General features: G+C 27.8%; 1 protein-coding gene across 1 annotated transcript; it reads left to right on the top strand.

Moving 5' to 3' along the window:
• The first annotated feature begins 10,941 nt into the window (after positions 1–10,941).
• Positions 10,942–17,412, top strand: LOC101507542 (COP1-interacting protein 7). The gene is made up of 9 exons (XM_004487625.4): positions 10,942–11,468; positions 11,584–11,760; positions 12,133–12,257; positions 12,717–12,769; positions 12,996–13,045; positions 13,126–13,278; positions 13,361–13,590; positions 14,286–15,907; positions 16,043–17,412. The coding sequence occupies exons 1-9, from the start codon at positions 11,410–11,412 to the stop codon at positions 16,895–16,897; spliced, it is 3,324 nt and encodes a 1,107-aa protein (XP_004487682.1). The 5' UTR covers positions 10,942–11,409; the 3' UTR covers positions 16,898–17,412.
• The last annotated feature ends 2,828 nt before the right edge of the window (positions 17,413–20,240 follow it).

Genomic DNA, 20,240 nt, shown 5'->3' with positions numbered 1-20,240 from the left:
AATGATCGGTTGTCATTGCAAAGCAGAAAAAGTAAAAACATGAAAAGAAACAAAGCAAAGATCATGACAAAAAATTCTATAGATAAAACATGTTTTCCTATGCCAAATTTCTCAACTTAAGTGCTAATTGAGAAAGAGTCTTTATATAAGACCCATCTTTGATTGCATTATTAGCAGCTTCTTTCAATTCCTTCATTTGGAGAGAGGCACGAAGAATTGTCGTCACCGGAGAGATGTAGGAAGCAGCACCGTCACCGAAGAGAGAGGCAGGAAGCAGCGTTGCGGCGCGTCGAAGAAAGGTTTCAAGATTGTTCCTTCTTTTGCTTTTAATGCTTGACAACAATCGCAAAAGAGTCATAAAGAGGATTCATAAACCAATCGCAAAGATACTTTAGACAAAGTACATTTTATTATTTAATAATTGATAATAACAACATAAACAACAACAACAAAAACATTTGTCATGAGAACAAAGTATTTAATACCTGTTAGAAGCCTATGAGATGCACAGAGAATCCTACAGATATAAAGAAAAACATTTGGTGAACACTAAATCAGACTTTGACATTAAATCATTCTAGTAACACCAAAATAAAGATTTGTAAATCAGTAACATCATGTAGAAAAAGGAATCAACAACAGCGACTTTGAGAGATGTAGAAAAAGGAATTAACAAAAGTGAACTCGAGAGATGCATAAAAGGGAAATAAGAAACAGATTCATACCTATGAAGTTTAGAACAAAATGCAGCGGCGGTGCAAAGCAATGCGCATGGATTTTAGTTGAAGTTCAAGTTTGAGTACACAGAGCTTCGAGTTTGAGCATGCGAGGCTTCAGGGGATTTTAGAGATTTGGGGCTTTTCGCAAGATGAGTAATTTTAGGGTTTTTTGCATTATGATGGTTGAAGGCGCGATTTTAAGGAAAATGGAAGGAATGACACAAGATGTGAAAAGGAACGCGCGTTTTACAACAAAACGCGACGACGGTTGTCCATAACCGTCGCACCACCCGTCGCAAACGAAGAATGAAGGCGGTTTCTTCACAACCGCCGTAGGCCATTGTCGCAATAATTTAAATTTCTTGTAGTGAAACGACTTAAAAAATATGATTTTTCTTAACTCGTTTCATTAACCGACTTAACAGAACTTCATCATGTTAAGTCAGTTCAGCTTAACCGATTTAAACATCATAAATTCAGTTCAACAAATCAACTTTTTAAGTCAGATCTTTTGATCAACTAACTTAGTAGATAGAGTTAAAATAATTATTTTTTTTAATAAATTTTTTATTTTATTTTTATGCTCTTGATCCATTCATATTTATAATATTTCGTAATAAATTTCAAATAAGAGTTTTGTACTTGCAACCACAATTTTATATAATCATCTAATAACCAAAAATATAATATAAGATGTTCATACAAAATATAGAGTACGAAGAAGATGTCTCTCATTTATGACTAATCTTGATAAGATGGAAAAATGATTTAGATATCCATTAACAAAATTACAAAATTTGTAGCAATATTCAATAGAGCTACATTAGCATTGTCATTTTCTTCAATTAATTTCAAGATAAAATTCACACAATGTTTTTGAACTTCTTTAGTTTGATCTGAATGAAATGATCTCGAGACATCAATTATGTGGGAGGAAAAAAAAATAATATCGGTTGAATCCTAATTTTTTTATCATACGAACGTTAAAAAATACAATCAATAACAACTTGTAATTTTTTATCATACAATCATAAAAAAAACACAATCAATAACAACTTGTAAAAAATTGTGTACCTGCATCCCTGAATCAACGTTTTTACAATGTTCAACATATGTAGCCACACTTATAAATTTGTCATATTTAACAAATCACCATGTTATACCCATTTTGTATAATTATGGCAAATCTCATAATAAATAAGATGATTTTTTATTTATTCAAAATGTAACCGATTTACATTTAAACACTAACACATATACAATAAAATTTTCCTTCACTTTTAGGAAGTTTTTTTTAAAGTAAATTGTAAACATTTATCCACACCTTGTTGTTCTTTACTTTTTTTATTTATTGTCTTAATTAATGTGTCATATTCATATTAATTCAGAGTAATCTAATAACAGTATACTATTGTTGTTTTCTTCTTTATTGTTATTATTTTAATTATTGTTTTGCTCCCTATTATATAAAATAAAACATGTAAAATATATAATTTAACTTGTTAATATAAATGACAAAATCTCTTACATCCATCTGAAAGACTTAAAAAATTCTTATAAAATATATTACTATTTTTTGAAAATTATAAAGATGAAGAGAAATAGTGTAACATATACTTGACTAAGGAAAAATTTAGCGAAAAAAAGAAAATGCAAGTCCATATGTAGTTTCCAAACAAAATGACAAAGAGTTCGTTTAAAAATAATGAACTTGACATGTTATTTTTTTTTTTTTACTTCCTTTTTTCCCATAAGTGTATAACTCTCTCGAAATTAAAAATGATTGTTATATATCAACCATTATAATAGTAGAAAATTATAAAAAAAATTACTAATATCTCTACGTAAATGAACTTAAAAATCAAAACTGTGACATGGAGTGGTGACGATCAATTGAAAACGTCGACGGAGTACAGCGTAATGTTGATGGTAAAATGGAGACGATGATACATACTGCTGATTTTAGTAACATGTTAAAAATTATTATTATATATCAACCATTATAATAGTAGAAAATTATTATAAAAAAAAGTATTAATATAATTTGAAAATCAAACCTGTGACATTGTGACATGGAATGATGACGATAAAATGGAGATGATGACGACTGTGAGATCGACGATAGCTGAATGGTGACGATAAGGTTTAAGGCGCGATGGTTAGGGCGTAGGAATATAAAATGTTAAATACATGATTTTTATATTTTGTAAATATGCTCTAAATCGGTTATCAATATAATCGGGTTAAACAAATTTTAAATATTTACGACTATTAAGTCGTTTAGCTAAGTAATTGAGTTAAATTTTAAATATTTACAAAATTACCACCGCTTTATTTTAGTAAGTCGTTTACCAATTAACCGAGTTAAAAACTTCATTTTCTACTAGTGATGTTTGAAAGGAAAAAAAAAACGAGTTTATAGTTTCTCTTTGCTAATAGTCAATTACAAGCTTTAGTGTATTTTATAAGCTAATTCAAGTAGTTTATTGTAACTAAAATTAATTTTTAGTTTTTATAATTTTTTTATTATAACTTAAAATTTTAAAATACTTTTATAATTTATGTAATTTAAAATTTAAAATAATTTTAATAAATAATAATTTAAAGTAAGTAATTTAAAATAGTTTATTCATTATAATTTAAAATTAATAAAATAGCTAAATAAAAAATATATATGTGATTAATAAATCATTTATTTATAAATTATTTAAATTTTAAAATAATTAATACTTTAAAGTAAATAATTAATAATTTATATTTACATAGATAAACAAAAATATGTACATACCAGGTTGATAAATTTTAAATTATTATTTTTAAAATATTTTAAGAATTGATAAAAAATAATAATTAAGAATGTAATTTTGTGTCATTTTACATTTTTAAGCTAATGAACCGCTAATTTTACCGAACATTTCAATTAGTTTATCAGTTACCAGATATAAACTTTTAGCTAATTTTATCAATTAAGTCTTATTAACTTCCATATTGAAATAATCTTTTAGCTTGTTTTTATTTCGAACTAATAGTGTGGGAAAATTATGTGTATTTATTATTTTTCTCTTAAAAAATTTTTAGATGAGAAAAGTTATAATACATTGATTCTAATTAATTATACAAACTATATATGAGATGAATGTTTGTCGATAATCAATTAATTTAAAAATGATGTTTCAAAGCTCAATTAGTAAAAATAGAAGTGTATATTTGATTATTAAAGTGTCTCTTGAATATATATATATATATATATATATATATATATATAATAAAAGAGCACAAAATTATGATACAAAAAACTTTTGGAAAGAACATATAATCAATTAATTTAAAAATGATGTTTCAAAGCTCAATTAGTAAAAATAGAAGTGTATATTTGATTATTAAAGTGTCTCTTGAATATATATATATATATATATATATATATATATATATAATAAAAGTGCACAAAATTATGATACAACAAACTTTTGGAAAGAACATACATATAGAAACTAAAGAAACACAATCAAACAGAAAAATATAATGTAGAAATGTCAACATCGGAGAAAAAATAACGTGTTTTATAATGACAATTAGATAATTGTAGTTGGTCACTAATCAATTGATTTATTAATGCATGCAAAGGTTGAACATTCCAAACATAAATTAAAACTAAGACATAATAAAAATATATTTTAATCGTAAGATTTACCAAAAATCCTAAAAAAAGAGTTTATTTACTCATTAACATATAAAAAGTAAATAAATAATAGAAATATTCATCAATAAAGAGAAAATAAATAAAACCCTTAAAAAAAGAATGTGAATTTTTACTACAAAATTGAGATATTTTACTCCGACTTTAAATTCTACAAACTTTCCAAAGGGATTGTATTTTTATTTCTCTAACTTTTTTTCTCTGCAATTCTGTTTCTGATTTTTGAAATGATAGATGCGGCTTCCCCTCAAATCTTGTTTGATCAATATATATAAATGATGCATTGAGCCTACCTTTTCCCTTTTTTTTCTATTTCTTTTCTAATCTTTTACTTCCACATTATTCTCAAAAACTCCCATGCATTTAGAATCTCACCAAGTCGTGTCCTCGTTTTTTATCCTCATTAGGCCATACAATTTTTAGACTTATTGGGCCTTTGAAATCAATTCTCGCCTACACTCCAGAAACACAATACATTACAACTTTACGATCACTTAAATACTAAGTCTTTCCTAGCCAAAACATTTTCAAATAACAATTTCACAATATCACATTTCTTTTATGATGTGGATGATTAGACAATAGTGCAACCACATAATATACTAAGAATTATATTTCCCTAGAACAAACTAAAAGCTCTGACACCAAATTATAGGAAAAACAGACATAGATAATATACATCAAATAAAGGAACACAATCAAACACAATTGGAGAAAAAAAGTCGTGATTTTTGTCTTACATGCAACAAAATAATAAAAGTACTATGAAAAAAATTTTACACATAAACTTCTTTCCAACACCATCAACCTCCGGTACACTCATATTTTCCTAAACAAATATTTGAACTACATCTCACATTATTCTAAAACAAAAAATATAAGAGAAAATTATTATTATTCGTGTATAATGATATCACTGAAATAAACTCTAAAGTAGTAGTTGATTTGATTTTTGTTATGCAATTAGTCGATTTAATTAATAATATGTGTTTGAATATTTTCTTTTATTTTAAAAAAATACTTTTATAAAGAAGAGTTCAAATGGATGTAAAAGTACAATATTAGGAATCTTACGATCTAAATTTTATTTGGATTATCTAAAGAGTGAAGACTAAGATATGGGTGATCTCATTACAATTTCGACTAAAATACCTAAAAGACATAAATTGAAACAAACCAGAATTGTATAAGATGACTTCAACTAACGAACCAAAATATTTTCGAGGAAAAACATGATTGTCAAGAATCCTAAATGGCACATATATGAAGCAACATTGATGAGCAAATTCAACATTGAAAAACATGTGTAACCCTTCATTATAGAAGTCGTTGTCGGGTTCAAATGTGAGTGGTTAAATCTTCCATCGACTACAAATGAATTAAATGTTGGATATATAATAGAGGTGGCTCATATACCCATTTTCTTAAGATTTTGAGTGGAGATGTGATATCAAAGTCTCTTGTAGTTCTAGAACATTTGATTGTTTGTTTCTCTCATACCCTTAAGCTATCCAAAAAGTGGTATCAACTCTGATTGGAGCAAGAGCAGGATCATGATCCTAACATTGGATCCTTGTATCAAAGTCTTTTAGTGTAGCTAGAAGTCGTAACCTGTTGGTAATAACAGTTGTGCAAATATAGGATGTGGAAGACTCACATTTGAGAGGAAAGATTGTGGGGTTCAAGTGTAAGTTGTTAAGTTTTACAGTGATTATAAATGAGCTAAATGTTGAATATATAAGAGAGGTGACTCATATATCTAACGCTTTAAAGTTTTAGGTAGAGATGTGTTATCGAAGGCTCTTGTAGTCCTAAATCATTTGTCTCTGTTGTGGCTCTTATACTTCCAGATTCCTCAATAGTCATCCACAACCAAAGTAAAATTCTCTATCTCTAATTACAGCACCTAAAATCCGTTTCCCCTTCCAAGTAAGATTTGTGTCGCATTTTGCTTTAGAATCCTAATGGTGATTTCCTATGTCTTACATGAACATTTATACCTCTTTAGTTTAAATTTTCCCTCATAGGGTTAACTCTCGTATCATAGAGAATACTAAGATTCTAAACCTTTTGACATATGTTATCACTATTAGAACAAAAATTGGATGCATTTTTTTTTAATGTGTTTTGGTGTTGTTTTTAACTTAAAAATACTTATAACTACTCATAATTTGTCAAATCTATAATTTTCTCAAGGTTTGTTTTAAATAATAAAAAATATATTTTAAATTAACAAACACTTAAATATATGCTTCTAAATTTTATCTTTTCTAATATAGAGCCATTAAATATTACATCGGTCAAAGATGTAGACCAAAACTTGAGTGTGAGGTTTGTAGAACAGATTGATCATAGCAACTCAGTGTTCATCTATACTTAAAAAATATTTTTATAATATCATATTTCACATTTTTTTTCGTTTTTCGAATGAAATGCATAAACTTTTATTTTTGTAAATAAAATTACAGCCAACAACTATCAAATCAAATGACAATAAAGTGTATACTAACAGCAAATAGATGGTGAAGCATCAGCTATAAGCTTTTGATTTCTGTTGGAAAACGATATATTAACCCACATTAAGCTGAAAAGACATCGATTATCACCAAGGCCAAATTTCTTTATATATACATATGTAAAAGTAATTCAACCACATCCACTAGTGCTAATTAAATCCAATAAAGTGATTTATTTATCTATAAAAGAAATTATTTTTAATAACTTCTCAAAAAAATTGTTTTTTATAATTAAATCAAAGAAACATAACTATGAAATTTTCTTTGCATGATAATGAGTTGATTTTTCTTTTAATTAACCATTCATCTACTCCATCCACTCCTCCAAATGATACAAGAACCAAAGGAAAATTAGTTTTTCTTTTCTCTTTGTTGAATATGACAATTGTTTAGTTTTTAGGAGAAATTAATTAAAAGATAGTAATTATTTATCTTCATATGGAAAGTCCTTTTTAAAAAGTGTAAGAACAAAACATTCTTCCTAATAATTGTTTTGTCATTATAATTGGTGAGCCTTGGTTGTCTTACTACTATTTGTCGGTTTCCCTTGTTATGGAGATGTACATTTGTTTGTACCAAAAGCACTTCTTATTGACAGCTAGCTTGCTCTAATTAATTCACTCCAATCATTGCAAACCACATATGCAACAATTTGGCAAGAGTGCTTAATTGCAATGCACTACATCAATCCTTTATGTAAGTTAGTGATATCTAACTAATTAACTCATAATCAATAATTTGTATATATTTAACAGTGTTGAACATATTTATTTATTTGAGTTTTGAGTTAGTACATCAAAAAAATTGTTTTTTGTTTTTTATTTTATTTAATGAACTTATTATGGTGCTATAGATAATAAATGATATTTTTTAAATGACAATATAATTAAGATGTGAATTATATTATGTTTTACACTTTAATTTTTTATTTAAAAATATGAAGATCTACAAAGGTTGCCGTTATTTTTTTTATCAACTTCTAATTTCTCTATTAGTAGCAAGTGAACTTTGCAAGCAAAAAGGTTTTGTTTGGTAAAATTGACTAATACCATATAATTTATAAATTTATAATTGATAATTGTTAAGTTAATTGATTTAACGGTTCAATTAATTTAAAAATATAGAATGACATATAAAGGTGTTCTTAATTAAAAATAAATTTTAGACTAAATACCATTTGTGATCCCTTAACGTAATTTCAGTTAACGTTTTAGTCTTTTATCTTTTTGTGTTTCCAATTTGGTCCTTTATTTTAATTTTAAATAACAATTTGATTTTTTATGTTTTAAAATGTCAACAATATTATCCTCTTTTTTACAAAAATTCATCAAAATTTTCAAATAAAATCCATAAAATTAATTATATTTTGCAATATAAAACAAATTTAATCAAATTCGTAACTCAAATCTTCAAATAAACTCATATTTATCATTCTTTATTTGATGTTGTTGGAGATGAAAATATGAGTCTATTAAAAGATTTAAGTTATGAATTTGATAAAATTACATTATATTGAGAATGATAATTAATTTTATGAGTTTTGTTTGAAGTTTTTTATGAATTTTTGCAAAAAATAAGGATAATATTGTTGACATTTTAAAACATAAAATATCAAATTGTCACTTAAAATTAAAATAAATGACCAAATCAGAAAGAAAAAAAAAAAGATAAATGATTAAAACGTTAACTAAAATTAAGTTAAGGGACCACGGCTGATATTTAGCTTAAATTTTATCAGTTAATACTTAAAATATTTTAAAAGTAGTAATTTAAATTTTATTTGATTATTAATTTAAAATTTATCAATCTGATATATTTTTTTATTTATTTTTCTATTTTATTTATTTTAAACTAAAATTAATTAATTAATTGTTTACTTTAAAATATTAATTATTTTAAATTATTTATAAATAATTTAAAATTATAAAAAATAAATTATTTTTTTATTTGTGTAGTTAGTTTATTTATTTTAAATTATTATTTATTAAAATTATTCTAAAATTATTTATTTTATATTATAATAAATAAATTAAAAAGGATATAAAATGATTTTAGCTACAGTAATAAAGATAAAATTGGAGAAAAAAAATTATAAATTTATAAACTACTTGAATTACTTTATCAACAAACACTATAAGTTATAAATTATAATGCTACGAAACAGAACATATAAATTATAAGTTTGTTTATTGACCTCCAAACGAAGCCTTCAGCCACATTAGCAAAATAGATTAAGTTTCAATTCCTTGACACAAAACTCATTTCTCATAATAAAAATCCCGACTATTATTTGTTCTTCAAAGATTTAAGGATCACTAATTTATTATGAACGCCTTAATTTAAAGTGTGAAGTAGCGACAAACTTGATATCATGAATCATACTTAGCATTTCAGAATTCATCATTTATGCATCTTACGCATCAACCATTAGCACTAGATCCTGAAAGTTTCTACAAGCTTAATTAAAATCAATTAAAAATTAATTTCTTTTTATAAAAATCAAATTTGATTTTTGCATAACAAAAAGTTACTCCCTTACTCATTGTCATTTTTCAAGTTTTAAAAAAAATTGATAATATACTTAATATGTCTAATTTATATTACAATTAGTACTTCGGTATAACTTGATGTTAAGTTTTAGAAAGCCAATTTTTATAAATAATATTTTTACAAGCTCAAATCCGAATTATACAAAAGTAGTTTTTTTTTTTAATTTTAATTTTATTGAAATATTTTTTTCTTGTAAAATTCGACTTTGAGTTTTATAAAATAAGTTATTTTCTTAAAATTTAAAGTTGAGTTATACACAAGTTTAGTTGTTTTGACTCGCCATTTTGACAAATAAACTCAATTATCTTTACAGGCTTAATTTTTTAATAATCGTGAATCAAATTTAGTATCCGGTAGTTTACGACAATCACATGTGATACACACCAATAAATTGCTTTAAACTCCCACGGTCCCTATTAACTTAATTAAATCAAGTCAAAAAGTAAAAAAAGTTTGATAGTAATATCTATTTTTATGATTCAGAGTTAAATGACACTAGTTTGAAAAAAATTAAGAGAAATTAAATGTTATTTTAAATTGAATTGATATTAAATTGACCGTCTTAATTATAAAGAAAAGAGGAATCATGAATTATTATTTATGTAGAGTATCGTCGATTATCGTTAAAATTTTCAACGATGATGGACCATCTTTAGGTGGTCAGACTATAGATCTCACATTTATTAATAAGGTCAAATAAGTTTTTGATAAATATATTATAATTTATTTTTAGTCACTTTAAATTTTTTCTTGAACAAAAATCCCTCTAATATTTTTTCAACAAATTTGATCTCTACTATTAAGTAACTCATGTGTACTATTTAAATATTTGAAATATTTTTTAAATTATATTTAGAATATTATAAAAAAATTCTGACAAAAATTTAAATTTTTTTAACAAAAGATGAATTTATAAATGCCAAAACCATATAAATTCATATTTAATTAATTCTTCATTAAAAAAATTTAAACTTTTGTAAAAAAGATTTTTATATCTTAAAAATAATTCAAAAATTAAAACTATACACATAAATTAATTTAAAATAAAAAGCATAATTACTAATAAAAAAATTTAAAAAACTATTATTTAAAAAAAATAATTAAAATAACTAAAAAAATATATAATATATTTATAATAACTAAAAACTTATGTCCCTCTAATTCCTACATATGCACATTTTTGAAGTATACCTTCTGAAATTTGACATGAGATTATTTATTTGTACTTAATTTTGCAGTGACAAGTGTGATAGTGAAAGCAACAAGAGTGATTATTCTTTGCTGCTCATTTACTCACTCTTTCTTTACCTGTGAATGACACCGACATGCTTAAAGCAACATAGTCATAGAAAAGAGAAATAGTCCCTTTCTACTCTCCTCTCTTTTATCACAAGTTAACACTCACATGAAAATGGACCTCCCAACATACTTTTCTTTCTTCTTCTACCACCACCACCACTTTGGATAGGATTGAATTCAATTGCATTATTTCATTTTTCTCTATATAACTAAATAGTAATGACAAAAAGATTTTGAGTTTGATCTTTACTATTAATAAAATATTAATTATTAGTATTAAATATTAATTATTAGTATTAATAAAATGTTACATTATTGGAGTTTGAACTTTATACATTTTTTTCTTTCTCAAAACTCTTTTAGATATTTAATCTCAACCACTTTGAATTATTATCACATGACATTATTACTTATAATTCTCTTTCCAGAAAACATGTATGTCAATGAAAGATAGAAATAGAATAGAAGAAACATGAGACAGCCTGTTCTGTTGGATTGGATCCACATTCTCACATTCTTCTGAACCTCTTTCTTTATGTTTTCCATTCTATGTGAAACATCATAGGGAAGAACAACATAGACTTTTTAAGGATCCAAAAAAGAGCTTTCAAACACTCTAACTCTAGCTATGGATCCAAGCTCTTATCTTGATCATGCCCTTTTTCAACTCACCCCAACAAGAACAAGGTTTGTTCTTCAACTTCACAATTCACATTACAATTGTATAAAAAAAATAAAGAAAGAGAAAAAGTTTTCATTTTTTTGTTGTTGTGGTTTTGAGTTTTGTTTTTGTATGTTGAAGATGTGACTTGGTGATTGTTGGTGGAGGTGTTAGTGAAAGACTAGCTTCTGGGCTGTTAGAACCTTTTCTTTGTCACCTTAAGTTTGCAAAAGATCAGATTTCAAAAGGTGGCTATTCCATCACTCTACAACCAGTTTCAACATATGCTCCATGGTTCACCAAAGCCACCTTGCAAAGGTTTTCTTTTTATTTTTAGTTCTCTTTTTTATTTTGTAACAATTATTGGTTTTTGATAAATTGGATTTGAAAGTGTTCTCATTGGTGAAAATTTTGAAATTTTGATCACACCAAGGAATAATTAATCTCCTTTAGTTACTATGGTGGATCAAGGTTTTAAATTGTGGTCGCAGATACCTCTGGATCCTTGATATTGCGAAAAATTGCATAAAAATGTTGCTGATTTGACTGCCATTACGTTGCGGTTTCACTAGTCTAAAAAATCATTTATATTGCTAATGCAATTTAGAACTATGGTGTGTGTGTTATACATAAAACAGAAGAAATCTATAAGACCAATGCTGTGTGTATGTTTTGCTTCATTTTATATAGGTTTGTTAGATTTGTAAGCACACCAGAAGTTCTTGAGAGGTTTGTTACCATAGAAAAGGAGATTGTGCAGATAGAAGGTTCAATTCAATCAAGTGACAAGAGCAACTTAGTGGAAGAGGCAGAAGGTATGGATGGGAAAATCATAATGACATTGGTGCCTTATCTTTCTTTTGATTGCATATATCACAGAAAATAAAGGTCCTTCTCAACCTTTTTTGCTCATCATTGTTCTTAATTAAACTTCCCTATGGTAAATTCTTATGTTTCTTTTCAATCTTCTTTCCAAATGCAATTACTAAGTCATAAAGTCCAATGGTATTTTTACTTTGAGATGTATAAAGTGACATATTTTTTATTAGGAGGAATTTCACACATCTGTCTCCTGCTATTTATTTCCCTGCATCCGTGCAATTATTCGCGCAGTTTTTACTAGTTGATATGACAGTAAATTAGCAAATAATATCTCTATAGGTCACAATATTCTCTGTGATTGAAAATCATTACTGTCAAATTCAACTTCAAAGTTTTTCTTCTGTATGATGGATTATCTCAAAGGAATTCATATCTTGATGTGGAATTAACAGGAAATGTATCATATGCGGACGGCCGTGTCAAAAGGTCAAATATTTCCTCCAAGGTTTGTAGAATGTCCTTTTATATCCTTTTATATTTATCATATAATTGAACAGTCAACTTTACCAAACACTTCAATTAGCTTATTTGTTATTAGCTATATGCTATCTGCTAGTTCATCCACTTTCAGTTATCAGCTAATTTTGACCAAACATTACCATAATAATGTCCTTGCTTTCTTTGGTTTTGGCAAGATATTGACTCTTTCATCGCCTTGTGCATTTTGGCAGAAAGGTGAATCAAGTGGAACCAATCAAGATGGATATGAAGAGAATTCCAGGTATATATTTTTGGTGTTTTCACACATCTTTTTATTGTTTATACAATATAGTCCAATGAATCTTCGTCTGTTTATTGCAGGGTACGCCTTCATCGTGTTCTAGACAATCGTAAAGCTATGCTTTGCAAAGAACAAGCAATGGCCTATGCACGTGCTTTAGTAGCAGGATTTTACCCCGAATTTATGGATGATCTTATTTGTTTCGCCGATGCTTTTGGGGCTTCACGTTTAAGGTATGCAAGCATATTGGAAAATAACATTAATCCATTAAAACAGTTCATTTTGGTATTTAATATAATTTCATGACTCATGTAGGAAAGCATGCTTAAATTTCTTAGAGTTATGCAAACAAAAGAATGAAGACAAGCTATGGATGGATGAAATTGCAGCCATGCAGGTGTCTTCTCAACCCGAATTGCCTTACTTGAGGACATCTGGAATCATACTTGCTGGTGAAGATGACTCGGGTGGTAAACTAAACAGCTTAGTTGATGCTTCCATTTCTGATTCAACCCCAAGCCATGCAAGTTTGGATATTGGCCAAGGTATCATCCTTTACTACTAAGTGGATTCAGTATCTTATTTTTTGATAACCATGTTATTACTACGAAAATTCATCAGCTTTGATGATAATTAATCTCTGTTGGGGTATTTGGGTGATCATTTTTAGGGGATCTCCCCTCCCAACTAAGTTTTATCCATCTACAAAGCTCGAACCTGACACAGTGGATTCACTATCTTGGTCTTCACCCGAGTAAAATTGTCTCCAAAAAAACAAAACAGTTTTGTTTGGAACACTTCTTGTCTTTTGCAAATGTCATCGCCATCGGTCTCCTTTCTTCATTGTTAAAGAAACAATATGTATTGACCTTCTGAGAAATATAGAATTAAGACATGAACTTCTGGGAGTAGGGTAGTTCAACTGATTTGAGTTAAAGATTGAAGGTGTTGAAGCAATTAAAAGACCAGGTTCAAATTCTAGTGAAGGAGAAAGTACCAACATAACAACAACTAATATACTAACATTTGTCTATAAAAAATAAAAAACGTTAACTCCTATCAATTGTGGGATCATGCTCGATTTGTGCTTCATTTGACGTATAAAACTTCGTACTTATGATTTCCTAATAAAACTATTTGTGACTAATTTTCTGGAAGAAAAAAAGTCTATCAAACAACTTAAATATTATAGAAATAGATCAAGAAGTATGTTAATTATAATTATTTTGAAAATTTGCAGATTATAGCTTGCCAACATCGGGTCAAACACCATCATCATTGGATGGAAGGGCTCAAATGCCAATGTCTTGGCCGCCAAACCATCATCCGCAGTACATTCACAATTTTCAAGGTCATGCATTTCAACAAATGCCTCCATACCAAAGTTACATGTATCCTGGTATGCAGGTTCCTTCTTCATATTATCCTGGGAATATTCAATGGTCTCCAAACAGTGATCGCTCTCATATTGTACCGGACCAAGAATCGGATTCTCATAAATCATCCTATAGGAAGAAGAACAAGAAGAAAAACAAACAATCTCAAGTACTGGAGCACTCTGAAGAAGACGAGTCAAGTGCATCGTCTGAGTCTACTGATGAGAGTGATTCAGATGACCTTTCAAGGCAAAGCAAGAAGAAGTCTTCAACGGAGCGTCTGCACAAAAAGAAGCATGGAAAGAAGTCCTCAAGGAAAGTAGTTATACGTAATATAAACTATATAACCTCAAATGGAGACGGTAATAACAGTAGTATCACAGAGGGAAGTTTATCCAATGAGGAAGAATTTATCAATGGAGATTCCTTGAAACACAAGTCATCCTCACTTCGCCATAAGAAACAACATAGTGCAAAGCACCATGGAATGCTAAATGGTTCAACCGATGCCGATTCCAATGGCCTAAAAGGCAACAACAACTGGGATGCTTTCCAGAATCTTCTTTTGAGAGATGATGATGATTCTACTAATGATACAGAAAATCAGTCTATGAAGTTTCAGGAAGAATATATTATGAACAAGAATTTTGAAGATGGAAGGTCAAATGGATTTAACCACAATGCGGACGTCACTAAAACTCGAGTAGTTTCAAATGATTCCTTTGTTGTGACAGAGAGGGAATTTAACAGTAAGAGTCAAGATCGTGTTGAATACTTCAAAGAAGGGAAGGATGGACCTTCATTTATGCAGAAAAAGAAAAGTTCTAATGAGGAGTTATTATTTTGTCAGAGAAACGAAGAATCGGGTAGCTATTCTGTGTCAAATGTGAATCAACACCAAGATTTGAGTATCTTTAATGGCGTTTCCATTTCATCTTCAGCTACAGATTGTTTACATGTAGAGAAAAACAATAAAGATATTTTGGCTGATGACTCTTTCATGATTCAAGCTCGACGGCCATCACAAGATCAATTCAACTCTCAATCAGCTGCTGATATAAGTCTGGTTTCAGACATTGTCGGTGCTGCTGAATTCACAAACAAAACACAAGAAAGCTCACACAAGAAGACTGAAAAATTAACTTCTCAGGAGCCAGATGATCTCTTCATGATTCTTGATCGCGATTCAGCAGTCGAGCAAAATGCAGCACCATTGAGCATGGAAATGGACTATGAAAATAACATTTCATCAAAAGAAACAAATAAAAAGCTTTCTGAAATTGAAACCGATAGAAAAAATCAATTGTCTAATCGTGAAGGCGCCAATAAGAAAACTACTGGAGTGAAAACTGGGAAAGTTACAAGTAAAGATGCAAAATCAAAGGCTCCAAATACATCTCTTGTGAAAAGCAAATCTGATACCATGTCAAGAAGTAGAGCATTGCCTGGAAGCAAAACTACCATTACAAAGAGCAAATCCGGGAAGGTAAACTAACTAAGAAGTAACAATACATGTGAATTTTTCTTTTCTTAAAATTATTATCTATAGCTTTCAGTTGCAAATTCATAAGTTAGTTGAGAATTTTATTTGTTAATCTTTACTTTCCACTTCAAATAATAGGAAGAAGAAAATAGAAAGCGAAGGGAGGAACTAATGATCCAACGACAGAACAGAATTGCCGAAAGAAGCGCCTCTAAGAAGACTGTAATGGAAACTAAGAAAGGGAATCCTAAGATTCATCCATCTAATGAAGAGACTAATAAGAAATTGAACAAACCAGTCCATAGGAGTTCAACCATCGATCGCCTTTCGACTGCCCGAGTAACTCAGCAGAAGGTTTCCCCGAATCAAGCAAAATCAGTTCCAACCAAAAAACCTTTGCAGAAGACTCCTGCACCAGAAAAGAAGAAACAGCTCCAAAAAGAAGTCAAATCTTCAAATCATAAAGAAGATGCACGTAAAACAAAAGTGAAAGTTCTTTCTGATACTAATGCACAGACTAAGAATGAAATAGAAGCCTCAGTAGTGTTGCCAACCAAATCTGATGCGACACAAAATGTCGAACCAAACAACAATACTATTGATTTGAAAGACAATGGAGAGCTTTCGAATGCTTCAAGATATTTGACTTCAGAAAGAGATATCATGCATGAAGAAGTATCAAACAAGTTATCTTCACTGCCTAGTGAAAACCAACCTCAATATAACACCGACATGATCCCAACTTCTACAGATGCATTGCCTAGCAAACCATTAATATTTACTCCTGAGAGATCAAAGGTTAATCAGAAAATAGATGAGAGTAATGTTACTCCTCCTAAAGTCTCAGAAATACAAATTTCTACACCTCCACCTAGTAACCAAGTGATGCAAGAATCAATCCAAACCAGGAAGAAATGGATCAATGAGGAGGCGGACACTTCGAAAGCAGCGAAAGGATTCCGTAAGCTTCTTTTCTTTGGAAGAAGGAGTTGAAGCACCTTTGTGGATTATTATATTTTTTTGGCGAAAGGTTTCTCAACATTCTTCTGAAATGTGAAGGGAAGTTATCAGTTATTTTTATCCATGCTTTTGGTTTTTCAATATTTCAAAAGAGAGTTTATACTTTGTCTGTTCTTGTCTCAACAGAGAGTGTTTGGCACATTGAATGATCGGTTGTTTTTCGAAAAATTGTACTCCCTCTTGTCTCAAAATATGCAAAAATGAGTTAAAGAAGTTGATGTCTTTGGTCCAAAATATTGTATCAGATACATCAACTTTTTTTGATATATTTTTGTTTATATTTTATGACAGAGTTGTAGATAGTTTTCAGGTTATCACACATTATAAGAATAAGGCAATGGTGATTGGAATTGCTATCATACTAAGAATGGATATTAGGGGTAATAAATTGTCCATGATAGAACTCTATACACTTTGATGTCAAAAGGCTCAAAACCTATTTCATTGTATTTGTAAATCATATTGAAATTGTGATGTTTGGTTGTGAATTGCTCTCTATGAAGTGTGAATCTTCACATTATCATAATTTTGGTGGGACCCACATTTTAATTTTGTTTCTTTCTACTAAAGATGTGCATAGAAGATATTAAAAACAATTTGTTTCATTGTTTATTTTGGGTCTATATCTATCTATCTTCTATATACATGTGTAATCTAAAGTTCAACCATACTTATGTGTCATCTCTACAAAACTATTTTGCTTAGGTGTCGTATCTACGAAACTCCCCATTTTCTCTAATAGTGTACCCTCCTATGTTTCTTCATATTGTAACTCCCAAACAACTTTCTTATTAACTTTTGTAACTCTAATTATCAGAAAAATGTCTATGCTCATATGGCCTTCTAATTCATTGAGAAGATATTTTTTACCGAACTTTTTCTTGAGTAAAAGGGGTATTCATTCGTTTTAAATTGGTAGGAACTACCATCGAGAACGATATAAATCAAAATTGTTAAAAATAAAAAAGATAAATCTAAAAACAAACTTATAATATTTAGGTTAATAGTATAAACCAGTAAAATATTTAAAAAAAAAACTTATAAATATGACAAAATTAAAGTGTATGTAATATTCATGTCTTCGAAGTTTTGAAATCATCAAATTTAATAAATGAATTTGCACTTGATCGATCAAAGTTTATAATTCAATTTGAATCAAACGAATATTGCAATAAGATGAAAAATCAAAACAACACCGCACCAAAACAACAAACAAAAACAATGTTACATAGAGATTACGAAATAAAAAATAAAATAATATTAAATATGTGTAACAATCATTTGTTAAAATAAAATAAAATAAATAATCAAGAGAAATGATTTTAAATTAAAAATTGATTCTAAATCACCTATTTTAAATAAAGAAAAAAAAAGTGAAACAAAAGGAGAGCTGCCAGCTAAAAAAGATGCTAGAATAATTATATAGAAGGTGAACTAAACATTTGATGAATAGTTGTCATTTATAGAATAGAAATAATAATAGTATAGAAAGATTAATTTATCAATTTAATAATAAATATAGTAAAAAAATATAAAAAAAACTCTACATTTAATTATACGTCTAAACCAAAACTTAGAAAGTGTGAATTATTTTTAAAGTTGATACATCAACAAGCTTATTTTATAAATAGATATATAGAATATAAAGTAATTAATTCATATAAAAAACTATAAATACTATAATGATTTCATTTTTATTTGGTTAGTTACTTGAAAAAAAAATCAGTAAAAAAGAAACATCAAAGAGAACGTTCAAAAATGTCGATAATTTAAATTTTTAAAGTTTCAATTTGTTTGGACCGATGAACCAAGTAAAAAAGAAAAAAAAATTATAAATTTTAATTTTTTATTTTTTTTACCTTTTAAAAAAGTTCGGGTTTAATTACACTTTTAGTCCCTTTATTTTAGCTGAAAATATTAGTTTTCTTATTTTATTTCTCCCAAATTTTGATCCCAAACAGAAATTTTGTCCAAAATTTGATAAAGTGTCATTTTTTAAAGTGCACTACACCATTTATGACAATAAATTTCTGATATAACTGTTGCATCACGAGATTTTGAATTATAGTGTGACTTAAATAAACGCAAAAAAAATAAATTTTCATTAAATTTTGGACCAAAGAGAAATAAAATGGGGAGACTATTTTTGCGATTCAACTAAAATAGAGAAATTAAAACTGCAATTACACCAAAGATTAACGCTATAAAACCTAAGATCTAAATTTAAAAGGGAAAATACAAGATTTGGACATAATTTAAGAAAAACTTAAGTTTAATTTTTCCTATTAATAAAATTAAATAGAAACATAGTTAAGTTTAAGCTACGAAAACTTCTCACCAGTTTTAGTTACTCTCATTGTACCAATAATTGAATGATCGTAAATCCAATATAAAAATAATAATAATAATAATAATAATAATAATAATAATAATAATAATAATAATGCATTATTATGTAATGAAAATCAAATAAATATGTGCGTGAAAGTTTAACTATTACGACCAATAATAAATATAACTCTAAACTATAATAATAAGTCCTTAACATGATATTTCTCCTGTGTATCCTTTCAAATTGGATAATTATTTACAAAATAGTCATAATATTTGTGTTCATGCAAATAAAACCACAACAAATCAACAATATTCTTTGTAAGTTACAATAAGAAAAATAAATATTTATTTCAGAGGAAGAAGACAATAATTAATAAAATTAGTGTCATATTGACAAAAAAATCAACGTGCATGCATTAATAGACATATGTTAAAGGGATCAATTTGACTAATTTTGAAGTTATGAGATCAAACTGAACTTTTAAAATAAGTTAAAGTTTAAAGAAATATTTCAATTGAAAAAGAATAATAGGAGAATATTTGTGATTAAGAGTGAAAATAGATTAGTCTGAGTTAGATTTTGCAAGGTTTAGGTCTAACCTTTTATCTCTCGAAAGCCTATTGTTAATGTCTGACATAACCTTTTTCAAAGTCATGCAATATCTGAAAGTTTGTTTAAAAACATATTTCCCTATAATTTTATGAAAATCTACACCACTCATCGTGTAAGCTTTTCTAAATTGACAAACAAGTTAACATGTTAATACCTTAAATTCTCATTTGATATCTAACATTATATTACATCTTATTTCAATTTTATTTTATGATTATATCTTTAAATCTGTCCAACATTGATGTAGATCAATATATTTAAATTACAAAAAAAAAAAAATAGCAAATTTATGACCCAAAAAAATAAAACTTAATAATAATAATAATAATAATAATAATAATAGCCTAAAATGATTTTTCAGTGGTTTTA

Source organism: Cicer arietinum, chromosome 1 (assembly GCF_000331145.2).
Source record: "Cicer arietinum cultivar CDC Frontier isolate Library 1 chromosome 1, Cicar.CDCFrontier_v2.0, whole genome shotgun sequence".
Classification (NCBI taxonomy): domain Eukaryota; kingdom Viridiplantae; phylum Streptophyta; class Magnoliopsida; order Fabales; family Fabaceae; genus Cicer; species Cicer arietinum.
Note: the sequence above shows the minus strand (reverse complement) of the source record. Positions and strands in the feature narration are given on the sequence as shown.

Coding starts and splice junctions, on each gene's coding strand:
- LOC101507542 (XM_004487625.4), top strand. CDS start 11,410: ATGGATCCAAGCTCTTATCTTGATCATGCCCTTTTTCAACTCACCCCA. Junction 13,279..13,360: donor TTTGGGGCTTCACGTTTAAG/GTATGCAAGCAT, acceptor TGACTCATGTAG/GAAAGCATGCTTAAATTTCT. Junction 13,591..14,285: donor AAGTTTGGATATTGGCCAAG/GTATCATCCTTT, acceptor GAAAATTTGCAG/ATTATAGCTTGCCAACATCG.